The sequence below is a fragment of the Doryrhamphus excisus genome, chromosome 2 (assembly GCF_030265055.1).
Source record: "Doryrhamphus excisus isolate RoL2022-K1 chromosome 2, RoL_Dexc_1.0, whole genome shotgun sequence".
NCBI classification, from domain to species: Eukaryota; Metazoa; Chordata; class Actinopteri; order Syngnathiformes; family Syngnathidae; genus Doryrhamphus; species Doryrhamphus excisus.
Genome location: NC_080467.1, coordinates 15,923,437 through 15,935,634, shown reverse-complemented (window position 1 = coordinate 15,935,634; position 12,198 = coordinate 15,923,437). Strand labels below are relative to the sequence as shown.

Here is a 12,198-nt window from a genome sequence, read left to right as displayed (position 1 = left end):
ATCTGTGATGTGACTCCAATTGGACACATTTACCATGAATGATCAAAATGCAAAAATCCCTTTGAAACACACACACACACACGTACATACACACACACCCTTAACAACTGCATCATTAACATTCCCGTGTCAGTAGCCTTCGGTGGTAATGGCTCTAACCATGCCAAACCGCACGGGTCATGGACGTAGCAAGCCAACATCACTGTGAAAACATGGATGGAGCAAAGTCAAGTCACATGAGGTGTGTGTGTGTGTGTGTGTGATGTTTGAGCATACATACACTCCAAGGTTTTTGTGTGAGTTTGTGTATTTGTGTTTGCAAGGAGGTCATGTATACAAAAAGGGTTCAGCCAGGTGCCACACACAAACCCATAAGTGCAGATTGGACAGAAATATCTTAGACCTCCCACGTCTTCCTGTCATTCTTCATTCTGACCCCCCGACTCACCATTCCTCATTAATCTTTATATGTATCACTTGTTTTTGTTGCTCCTTACATTTGACGTCTTTGGAACAGGAAGGTTCACACTGCAGTTTCAGTGTGGAGGATAACAGATGCCATGCGAGTGAGATCAACGGCAATGGGAAAATGGGAAAACTATCACAGAGAAGGAAATATAACGGAGTCAAAAGCACTCGGAGTCAAAGATAGAGAAGGAAATGCATAACTCATCGACTGTATCGAACACACATCCCAACAGAAGTGTTTGATTAATTTCTCCCTGGAAACCGTTTCAAACCTTCCAGTCAACAAAACATCAGCTGATCTTCACTTCAGGCTGGTAACCACAACAGATGTCTTTGTCATCTGTGTGCTCCAAAGTTCACTTCTCCGCTTATATCGGCAAATCAGATGCCGTGTGGGATTCATTTTTCTTATTAAAGGGCGCCTCTAAATCACTGCATTACTGCATAATCTAGATCTAGTGTTATGATTTGTGCATTTTTGTCTGTATTTCTACTGTAGCAGTATTGGAACAATGGAGCTTTTTTGTTGTGCAGGGGTGTCAAATAGCAGATGGCGATGTGGAGATGTTGCAGGGTGCATCTCTCATGACTGAAGGCTCTCGTCTGTGTGGTAATGACCGCCTGCGGTTCACAAAGGGCTTCTTCCTGAGGAATAACCTGACTCTTTTGGACCATGATCGTTGTACACCTTGTATAATGACAATAAAGGCCATTCCATTCCAAAAAACAAAACAAAAAAAAAAACAAAAAAAAAAACAACAAAAAAACAGACATACAACGTACCGGGTCATTAGAGTAATGCAAATGTGCAATATTTCCATCACTGCCTCTGTTACTACCTCAATCATATTTATTTATTTAACAACCCAATACAATACACTCATATGTGACTTTACTCATCTGTATACACCAGTCATTATTTGCACTATGACCCATTTATCATTGCACTAAAATTAATATATCTGCAATATGTCTGCTCCTGCATATGCTCCTGTGCAATACTATGTGTATATTTTGGATATCTTTTATATATCTTGTATATATCTTGTTAAATTGTCTTTTTTACTCTACTTTTATATACTTTTTTTTCAACTTGACTACTGCACTGAAAGGAGAAGCACCTTGTATAATGACAATAAAGGCCATTCCATTCCATACATCCAATTGACATGATTTGAGGATGGATAGTAAGGGAACTTTATGGACTTCAGTTCCAGACAGTATCCAGTGTCTACCACACACACGGTTGGCAGACAGAAGCTCTGTGAAGCTACGTATCTTCACCATCTGTAACAAGGAGTGTATATACGTATATCCATATATTTAAACTAGTGAGGTCTTCAGGATTAGATTCAGCTGCTGATCCGCTGTATTTTGAAGATCGGATGATAACGGAACTCTGGGCCACACACCAACATGCTAAGTATAAGCTGGTTGCCGCTTCACTTTGGATGTTGGATATTCGGCTCTGTAGCTACAGTGGTAGTTACCCCTCACTGTGCCCGGACTAATGCGTCATGGTGCGGGAAAACAAACCACTGGTTGTTTGTACTAGGGCCCATCAATAAATTACTAAAAAATATAGGACATTCTGAATTTTAACCTTGGTCTGCACTGGCACAATTGACTGTGTCAGGGGGTGCTGGAGCCTATCCCAGCTGTCTTCGGACGAGAGGCTGGGTACACCCTGGACTGATTGCCAGCCAATCACAGGGCACATATAGACAAACAACCATTCACACTCACATTCATTTTTGGAGTGGCCAAGCATCCCTTTGGAATGTGGGAGGAAACCGGAGTACCCGGGGAAAACTCACGCATGCTAACTCAGAGATGGCCGATGGTGGAATTGAACCCTGGTCTCCCAGCTGTGAGGTCTGCGCGCTAACCACTATACCGCTGCTATACGCTGTTAAAAGTTAAAATTTCAGTGTATACTTTTTACTTATACTTTTTTTCATAGTATTTGTTTACATGTTGTTTTTGTCTCGCTGTTGCCCTGCAAAGCGGAAAGAATTATGCATGCTGCACATTTGACCTGTATTATCACATACTTACAAATAATCACCGCCTTACGGTGAATGAGATGTATTTTTCATGAAGAAAAAAACCTTCATATTAATCTTAGATCATATGTGCTTCATGTCGAGATCCAGTCTTCCTTGCGAGTGTGTCCTGATCATAAGTCCATGAGAAACAAAGGCACATGCTGCTGTGGCTTGTGCTGACAGCCACACTGACCCTAATTTATAACGACTCCATTGTCTCGGGGAACACAGACGTACATCAGGCATAAATGAAGTAGGACACCCACTTAAGCGGGGAGAGATGAGGTGATTATTACTCATGCAATAGTTTGCCAAGCTGGACTGGATGATCAACACCGTGTTCACACACAACTCACACGCTCACACAAAAGAATTGTGCGTGCTGATTCATCAATCTACAGAAGCGCACGCTTGTGTGTATGCATTTTCGTGACACATGCAGACACATGCTGGGTGACACCCAAACAATGAACTGATTGACTGTGGAAAAACACACAGGAGACTTTATTGTGCTATATTTTCATTTGTGATCCTATCAATTGGCTCCTTGTATCTTTCTACTGATTCACCATTAAAAATGTACATTTGGAAATTATTGAACTCCTTGTGTAACCAAATCCATAATGTGTCACCTCAACCCTAACCCCAACCCTGACCCCAACTCTAACCCTAGCCCTAGCCCTAACCCCAACCACAATCCCAAACCCCACCCTAAGCCCAACCCCAAACCTAACCCAAACCTAACCTAACCACAACCCAAACCTAACCCCAACCCAAAGCTTAGCCCCAAACCTAGCCCCAACCCCATCACCAACCCCAACCCTTAACCCCAACCCAAACCCCAATCCCAACCCTAAACCCAACCCCAAACCTAACCCCAACCCAAAGCCTAGCCATAAACCTAGTCTCAACCCTAACTCCAACCCCAACCCTGAACCCAAACCCCAATCCCAACCTCAACCCTAACCCCAAGCTCAACCCCAACCCAAACCAAAACCCGAAACTCAACCCGAAACTCAACCCTAACCCCTAACCCTAACCCTTAACCCCTAACCCCTAACCCCTAACCCCTAACCCCTAACCCCTAACCCCAACACCAACCACAACCCTAACCCTAACCCTTTCCCCTAACCCCAACCCTAACCTCAACCCCAACCCCAATTTACCCTAACCCCAACCCTGATTAGGGTTAGGGCTAGGCTTTGGGTTGGGTTAGGAGTTAGGTTTGGGGTTGGTTAGGGTTAGGTTAGGTTAGGGTTAGGGTTAGGGTTAGGGTTAGGGTTGAGGTTAGGGTTGGGGTTAGGTTAGGGGTTAGGGTTGAGGTTAGGGTTGGGGTTAGGGTTAGGGTTAGGCTTTGGGTTGGGGTTAGGGCGGTTAGGGCTTAGGGTTAGGTTAGGGTTAGGGCTAGGCTTTGGGTTGGGGTTGGTTAGGGTTAGGATAGGTTAGGGTTAGCTTTAGGGTTAGGGGTTAGGGTTGGGGTTAGGGGTTAGGGGTTAGGGTTCGTTAGTGTTAGGGGGTTAGGGGGTTAGGGGGTTAGGGGTTAGGGTTAGGGTTTGGGGATTGGGGATTGGGGTTGGGGTTATGGTTAGGGTTAGGGTTAGGGTTAGGGTTAGGGTTAGGCTTTGGGGTTGGGGTTAGGATTAGGGGTTAGGGGTTAGGTTAGGGTTAGGCTTTGGGTTGGGGTAGGGTTGGGTTTGGTTAGGGTTAGGGGTTAGGGGTTATGTTAGGGATAGGGTTAGGGATATGGTTAGGGATAGGCTTTGGGTTGGGGTTAGGGTTAGGTCTAGGCCAGGGGTGGGCAAATATTTGGACTCGAGGGCCGCATTGAGTTAACAAAATTGTCTGGGGGGCCAGAACATATATTTAACACACACACACTATTTTATGCTTATCATTTTCCTTGAATTATTTGTCTAATTTTATCTGTAAAAGTGTTATCCTATATCAGTTGTATGTTCTCATGTCCCTTTTTTAGGAGCACTTTAAACATCACACCACATCAAACTATGTCATTTAATTTTACAGTTTTGTTGTTTATTTTTTACTAAATCAGACATCCGACTTGCAAGTCATGTTGCCAGTTTGTATGTTAAAAGTTGAAGTTACTTAGAAAGCAACTGGCGGGCCGGATTCAAACGCTTGGTGGGCCGCATGTGGCCCCCGGGCCGTAGTTTGCCCACCCCTGGTCTAGGCTTTGGGTTGGGGTAGAAGTTAGGGTTGGGGTTGGTTAAGGTTAGGGCTAGGCTTTGGGTTGGTTAGGGTTAGCTTTAGGGTTGGGGTTAGGGGTTAGGGTTCGTTAGGGTTAGGGGGTTAGGGGGTTAGGGGGTTAGGGGGTTAGGGTTATGGTTAGGGTTAGGCTTTGGGGTTGGGGTTAGGATTAGGGGTTAGGTTAGGGTTAGGCTTTGGGTTGGGGTTAGGGTTAGGTCTAGGCTTTGGGTTGGGGTAGAAGTTATGGTTGGGGTTGGTTAGGGTTAGGATAGGTTAGGGTTAGCTTTAGGGTTGGGGTTAGGGTTAGGGTTAAGGTTAGGGATAGGCTTTGGGTTGGGGTTTGGGTTAGGTCTAGGCTTTGGGTTGGGGTAGGAGTTAGGGTTGGGGTTGGTTAGGGTTAGGACTAGGCTTTGGGTTGGGGTTAGGGGTTAGGTTAGGGTAAGGGCTAGGCTTTGGGTTTGGGTAGGAGTTAGGGTAGGGGTTGTTAGGGTTAGGGTAAGGTTAGGGTAGTAGTTAGGGTTGGGGTCGGTTGGGGTCGGTTAGGGGTTAGGGGTTAGGGGTTATGTTAGGGATAGGGTTAGGGATATGGTTAGGGATAGGCTTTGGGTTGGGGTTAGGGTTAGGTCTAGGCCAGGGGTGGGCAAATATTTGGACTCGAGGGCCGCATTGAGTTAACAAAATTGTCTGGGGGGCCAGAACATATATTTAACACACACACACTATTTTATGCTTATCATTTTCCTTGAATTATTTGTCTAATTTTATCTGTAAAAGTGTTATCCTATATCAGTTGTATGTTCTCATGTCCCTTTTTTAGGAGCACTTTAAACATCACACCACATCAAACTATGTCATTTAATTTTACAGTTTTGTTGTTTATTTTTTACTAAATCAGACATCCGACTTGCAAGTCATGTTGCCAGTTTGTATGTTAAAAGTTGAAGTTACTTAGAAAGCAACTGGCGGGCCGGATTCAAACGCTTGGTGGGCCGCATGTGGCCCCCGGGCCGTAGTTTGCCCACCCCTGGTCTAGGCTTTGGGTTGGGGTAGAAGTTAGGGTTGGGGTTGGTTAAGGTTAGGGCTAGGCTTTGGGTTGGTTAGGGTTAGCTTTAGGGTTGGGGTTAGGGGTTAGGGTTCGTTAGGGTTAGGGGGTTAGGGGGTTAGGGGGTTAGGGGGTTAGGGTTATGGTTAGGGTTAGGCTTTGGGGTTGGGGTTAGGATTAGGGGTTAGGTTAGGGTTAGGCTTTGGGTTGGGGTTAGGGTTAGGTCTAGGCTTTGGGTTGGGGTAGAAGTTATGGTTGGGGTTGGTTAGGGTTAGGATAGGTTAGGGTTAGCTTTAGGGTTGGGGTTAGGGTTAGGGTTAAGGTTAGGGATAGGCTTTGGGTTGGGGTTTGGGTTAGGTCTAGGCTTTGGGTTGGGGTAGGAGTTAGGGTTGGGGTTGGTTAGGGTTAGGACTAGGCTTTGGGTTGGGGTTAGGGGTTAGGTTAGGGTAAGGGCTAGGCTTTGGGTTTGGGTAGGAGTTAGGGTAGGGGTTGTTAGGGTTAGGGTAAGGTTAGGGTAGTAGTTAGGGTTGGGGTCGGTTGGGGTCGGTTAGGGGTTAGGGGTTAGGGGTTAGGGGTTAGGGGTTAGGGGTTAGGGGTTAGGGGTTAGGGGTTAGGGTCAGGGTTAGTTAGGGTTAGGGTTATAGTTAGGGTTAGGGCTAGGCTTTGGGTTGGGGTTAGTGTTGGGGGTTAGGTTAGGGTTAGGGCTAGGCTTTGGGTTGGGGTTAGGGTTAGGTTAGGGGTTAGGGTTAGGTTAGGGGTTAGGGGTTAAAGGTTAGGGGTTAGGGTTAGGTTAGGGGTTAGGGGTTAGGGGTTAGGGGTTAGGGGTTAGGGGTTAGGGGTTAGGGCTAGGGTTAGCTGTTAGGGCTAGGATTTTGGTTGGGTTAGGGTTAGGGCTAGGCTTTGGGTTGGGGTAGGAGTTAGGGTTTGTTTTTTTTCCTTCTTTATTTTGAACATCATCCAAAGCACAACAAACCAAATATAAATCAACACAAATAAAAATAACTATGTATATATGAACATACACATGTTCGAAAGGGAATAGGAAGAAGTCAAGACTTCTAGTCCCACCCACCTAACCAGATTCCAACCTCATCCCAACAAAACATATATCATTCATTGTCTACAAGACCCCTAACCCCTAAACCTAACCCCTAACCCCAACCGTAGCTCCTACCCCAACCCAAAGCCTAGCCCTAACCCTAACCCCAACCCCAACCCTAACCCCAACCCAAAGCCTAGCCCTAACCCTAACCCCTAATCCTAATCTCAACCCTAACTCCAACCTCAGTTTTCCCTAACCCCAACCCTAACTCCTACCCCAACCCAAAGCCTAGCCCTAACCCTAACCCATAACCCCAACCCCAACCTTAACTCCTACCCCAACCCAAAGCCTAGCCCTAACCCTAACCCCTAACCCTAACCCCAAACCCAACCCTAACTCCTACCCAACCCTAACCCTAACCCCAAACCTAACCTCAACCTTCAGGTACCCCATTTGGTTCCACCATTCCCATGCTGTTTGGTGAAGGTTGAGATGATAATAATTAAAGCAGGATCCATACCAGAGGGAGTATTAGGGCCACAGTTTAAAAAAAGTTGCATTTTGAGAATAAAGAAAAAGTCACTTTGCCCAAAGCCAAAGGTCACATACGTTACATAGCCGTCTCAGGCAATGCCTGTTATGACAGAGCATAAAAATTAATGTGAGATTTTGAGAAGTTTCTTTTCCCTCTAACACATATGTTATTTAATTTCATATTTTTTCCTCAATAATGGCTTTTTTTCTTGTAAATTTATGACTTTATTCTCAAAATCTCTATTTTTTTTCCAGTGTTGTGGAATATAATTTATATCTGTATATAGTTCTTACTTCCTGTTCCCTTCTGTGTCCAAACACTATTTAAATATATTCAATATATTTGATCAGTACACATATAATTGTGAAAATGAACACCCTGGAGGTAAAAAAGACGGACATCAGAGGTTTAACTTTTCATTGTTGGTTTGGGAGACATTTCTTTTTCTTCTTCTTTCTTTTTCTTTTATGACCTATTTCCGCCCAGCACGTGTTCATGTTTGGTTAAATATAATTAAATAAACAAACTGAAATCATGCAAAGGGCAACTTGTGGAATCTGTAGTGCTGTTACCATGGTCACCACTGGGTGGCGTAGTGAGTCACGGACCGCAACAGCTGCTGTGTGTTGAGTCACATACAGTAAATTTGTATGCAAAATCACTACAATCAGACACAAAACAACAACAACAACAACAACAACAACAAAAAACACTGGGAATGCTAAAAGAAAAGTTAATGCCGAGCTTGATGGGGATGCATTTTCTGCACTGGTAGTTTTACTGCATTTAAACTGCAGTATTGTCACGAAAACCTTTTATTGGAGGAAAAGTTTCATTTGGAGCCCCTAATTGAAACACAAACCACAAACAACCACAACCACTAAAATGGGGACTATTTTTGGGGGGTTGGTACGATCCAAATGTCGATTGTAGCAGTATCCCATTGATACTAATGTGGCTTGTTGTTCATATATTAATATGATTTACACACTGGAGGACTTGGGGGCCAAAAAGCCCAATACAGTACAATACATTTGTTGACATTATTCGAAAATAAAATTTATCTAATTAAATTAAATACATTCATTCATTTTCTACCGCTTTTCCTCACGAGGGTCGCGGGGGTGCTGGAGCCTATCCCAGCTGTCTTCGGGCGAGAGGCAGTTTACCAATCACAGGGCACATATATAGACAAACAACCATTCACACTCACATTCATACCTATGGACAATTTGGAGTCGCCAATTAACCTAGCATGTTTTTGGAATGTGGGAGGAAACCGGAGTACCCGGAGAAAACCCACGCATGCACGGGGAGAACATGCAAAACTCCACACAGAGATGGCCGAGGGTGGAATTGAACCCTGGTCTCCTAGCTGTGAGGTCTGCGCGCTAACCACTCGGCCCTAAATCAAATACAGGGATAATGATATTATTTTGGTGTGCTATGTTGTATTTATAATGTTGTTGACAGTAATATTCATTTTGTTTGCCTATATGTATTTTGTTTTGCACAATCACAATCAATTATGTAGAAACATATCAAGAAAACAGTATCGATACATCGATATCGGCAGTATCGGTGCTATACTGACTTAATATTAAACCGATACCAACATTTGCAGTAGCTTATCCCAGCTGACTCTCTTACAAAAAAAAATCAGTATCTGCAATAAAGCCCTTGTTTCGTAATGATATTGTATCGATACCATGAATGTACAGTATCGCCCACTCCAATGGTGAGTAAAGATAGGGAGAGAGAGGGAAGGGGGGTGGGTGAAGGAGGCGGGGGAGGGTCCAGGGAAGCATGGCTGCAAGATCCGAAGCGCACACTTGGTCTGCTTCTTCCAGGTAGATAACACCGCCATCTCCATCGCTGGGTATCGATCGTGCGGCATCATCCGTGGACATTCCACTGAGAGATCGCGACTTTGATTTTCTGCCAGTATTTTTTTGTTGTTGTTGTTGTATTTCTTTCAAGCGGATCCGCCGCTGCTGGCGTTGCTTTCTTCGGTTTCTTTGCGAGTCTCACCCGCAGGAGATCCACAGCTGAGAGGATTTTCCATGACAATGATAGCATAAGGACAATATTTCCACGCCGTGGAACATTTATTGTGTATGTTTGTCTTTTTACGTTTACGCTCAAAAGCGCGCCTCTTTTTCAACTTTTCTTCTTTTTTTAAACTTTGACCCAAGAAATCGATTTTTAACAGAACTTTTGAAGTGAACGGACTTAACTTCCAGAAACATTTCAACCTTCAAAGCTGACTTTCCATCAGTTTGGCGTCATTGCAAAACATGCCCCAAGTGGACATGATCTTCTTCCTGGTCCTCGTCTTTGGGATGTGTGTGTACGGCCAGGACCCGGCTTCCAAGTTGGTGTCCGACCGCTACGCCGTCTTCTGGAACCGCACCAACCCCAAGTAAGTGCCCCTCCGCTGACTTGATGCATGTTAGCAATTAAAACATATATTCCATTACATCGGTTCAAACTTGCTGTCATTTTTGAAGGTCATTATGATTTTACAACCGCTGTTGTCTTGACACTGCTTTTATTAACAGTTCCATCATTCTGTGCGTTTTTACGCGCCATTACGCATTTTTAATACTCCTGGTTTTGCTCCACTTTGAATTACAATTAAAACAAACGCGGAGTTGTGTGGAAACGTAACAATGCTGTATCTCCTTGGCATGGAAATCATACTTTCAAGTTGTTTTATACTCATTAAAACAAGTGCTAAGTTATATTTTTAATGCATTTAGATTAAGATTAAGATTAAGATATGCCTTTATTCGTCCCTCAGCAGCAAGAGTACAGAATCAGTTAAGCAGTACAAAATACACAATATAGAAATATAAACAACCCAAGTATTAACACAATCAACAGTTTTTTCCAGAGTTATATACAAATATAGTATGTATATAATATGAAACGAGATGAGATATATGACCAGTCTATACACTGAGATCTTGTTAGAGAGTTAATATGAGGCATTATGGAAATACTTAGTTTTAGTGACGGTTCATTCTTGTAACTAATATGAACCTGTCACTTTATTTCCAGTTGGTCAGACTTGTATTTCTTTTATTATGCGCCTTGTATCGATACTTGCTTGAGGATATAATACCGGTTTGCTGAGATTCTAAGTATAATAAATAGTCAACAAGGCGGCTGCTGTTTGTCACCAAAGACCCCCAAGGCAGAGCTTTGACAGGATGTTAATGATACAAATGCAAATGTAGAGGTGACATCAAAGGTAGCTGACATGGTTCTTGCTGGGGTTCTTTTTGAATCCCCTTCTGCATACCGATAAAGCATTCAGAACGCAGTATTTGCTTACAATTTTGTTCACTTCCTGTGTTGAAGTCTCACCCGTAACACAACAGCTTCTGGTCTCAGTCACTGGCTGTCGCTTTTTTTTAAATTTCTTCCTCTTTTGGCCTTCAAACTGTTCCCAAGTCTGGTTACTTGGCAGCCACCCACCCCCGCCTCCCTTCATGCCCAAGTGTCCCCCTTTATCCGATCTTGCCCCCCCTCCAACCAGCCCACGCTGGGGTAGACAATAAGGGGGCACATGGGTATTTTAGCAGCGGCCAAGACACAGCGTGATGCTGGATCGTGTGAGAGATCCACACATGCTGAGGTCACACACTTGGTAGTAACCAGGCGAGATGCAGGTTAGGGGACCCGTTGTCAGGGTCAAAACCGGGGCAGCTCCGCCAGCTATGGGGACCCGGTCATGGTTTCGGCACGGAACCCCGCCTCGGCTTTGTTTTGGTCGAAAAGGCAGCTAAATAAATGAGTAACTCTAAATGAGCGTGCCCCCTTTTCTCATTCATGACTTCAATCTAAACCAAACCCGGGCTGCATAATGTAAGTGATGGCCGCTCTGAAAGCCCGCTAGCTACTGACCGACGGTATTCCATAATGCAACCACATCCTCTGTAGGAGGCCTGGTAACCTGCTGCGATAGACTCCCAACTTCGAGATGACCTTTTTTTTACCTTCTCTTCTTCTGCATCTTTGACCAAAGCAAACAGAAATTGGGTTCGGAGCAAACAATAAGAAGTTTATATAAACATACATCCATGTTTACACCTTCTTCCCTTTTGTTATACTGCTTATTGCATTATTAGGGTGACGGGGGAGCTGGACCCAATCCCACCTATCTTTGGGCAAACATCCACACCCACATTCACACCTATGGGCAATTTAACATCTTCAATTAGGCTTTTTTTGGGGATGTGGGGCTACGTTGAGAATATGCAAACCTGCCATGCTTCCCTGCACAGCTTTCATTTTTCCCTGCTCACTTAGGATGATCATTTCATGAGATGAAAGAGAAACCTCGTATCTGGGAATCCAGATCCTCATAATATATCACAATGTATCAGTTGAACAGTTTTAGTGCAAATGCAGCAGCCCAACAATGTTTGGAATTGTTTAGCGTTGTTTACTCCCCTCAGAGTCAGTTTACCTCTTGACGGGTGCCGTTGTGTCGTTGCTATGCAGATTTCAAGTCTGGAAACGGTGCTTGCGTGGGAATACCAGGGATGCGGTCTCTGTAAAGACGTGCTAAACATGCACATTTCTGTCGTATGGAGTCGCGATTACCTGCCTTTGTTCGAGTTCCTACTGGAACTGTGTTTTTTTGTTGGGCTTAAGGTGGCCAATTTGTTATTTCGGTTAATCAAGTAATTAATCCAAAGTCAAAACGGTTGGTAAATATCTTAGTTTACCTAAAACACAAAGATACTAGCTCTGCTTTCTTGGATGAATAAGAAAATTAACATATTTCAGATGCTGAAATCTGAGAATATTTACATTTTTAAATCAAAACACAATTCAATGCCAA

At 43.9% G+C, this 12,198-nt stretch overlaps 1 protein-coding gene across 1 annotated transcript in view; it reads left to right on the top strand.

The window, feature by feature from the left end:
- Positions 1-9,142: 9,142 nt before the first annotated feature.
- LOC131104879 (ephrin-A5b-like) overlaps positions 9,143-12,198 on the top strand; it is an 82,277-nt gene continuing 79,221 nt past the window's right edge. Inside the window, exon 1 of the mRNA XM_058052537.1 lies at positions 9,143-9,765. Within this exon, the coding sequence (XP_057908520.1) occupies positions 9,641-9,765 (125 nt within the window). The 5' untranslated portion in view covers positions 9,143-9,640. The remainder of the gene's footprint in view (positions 9,766-12,198) is intronic.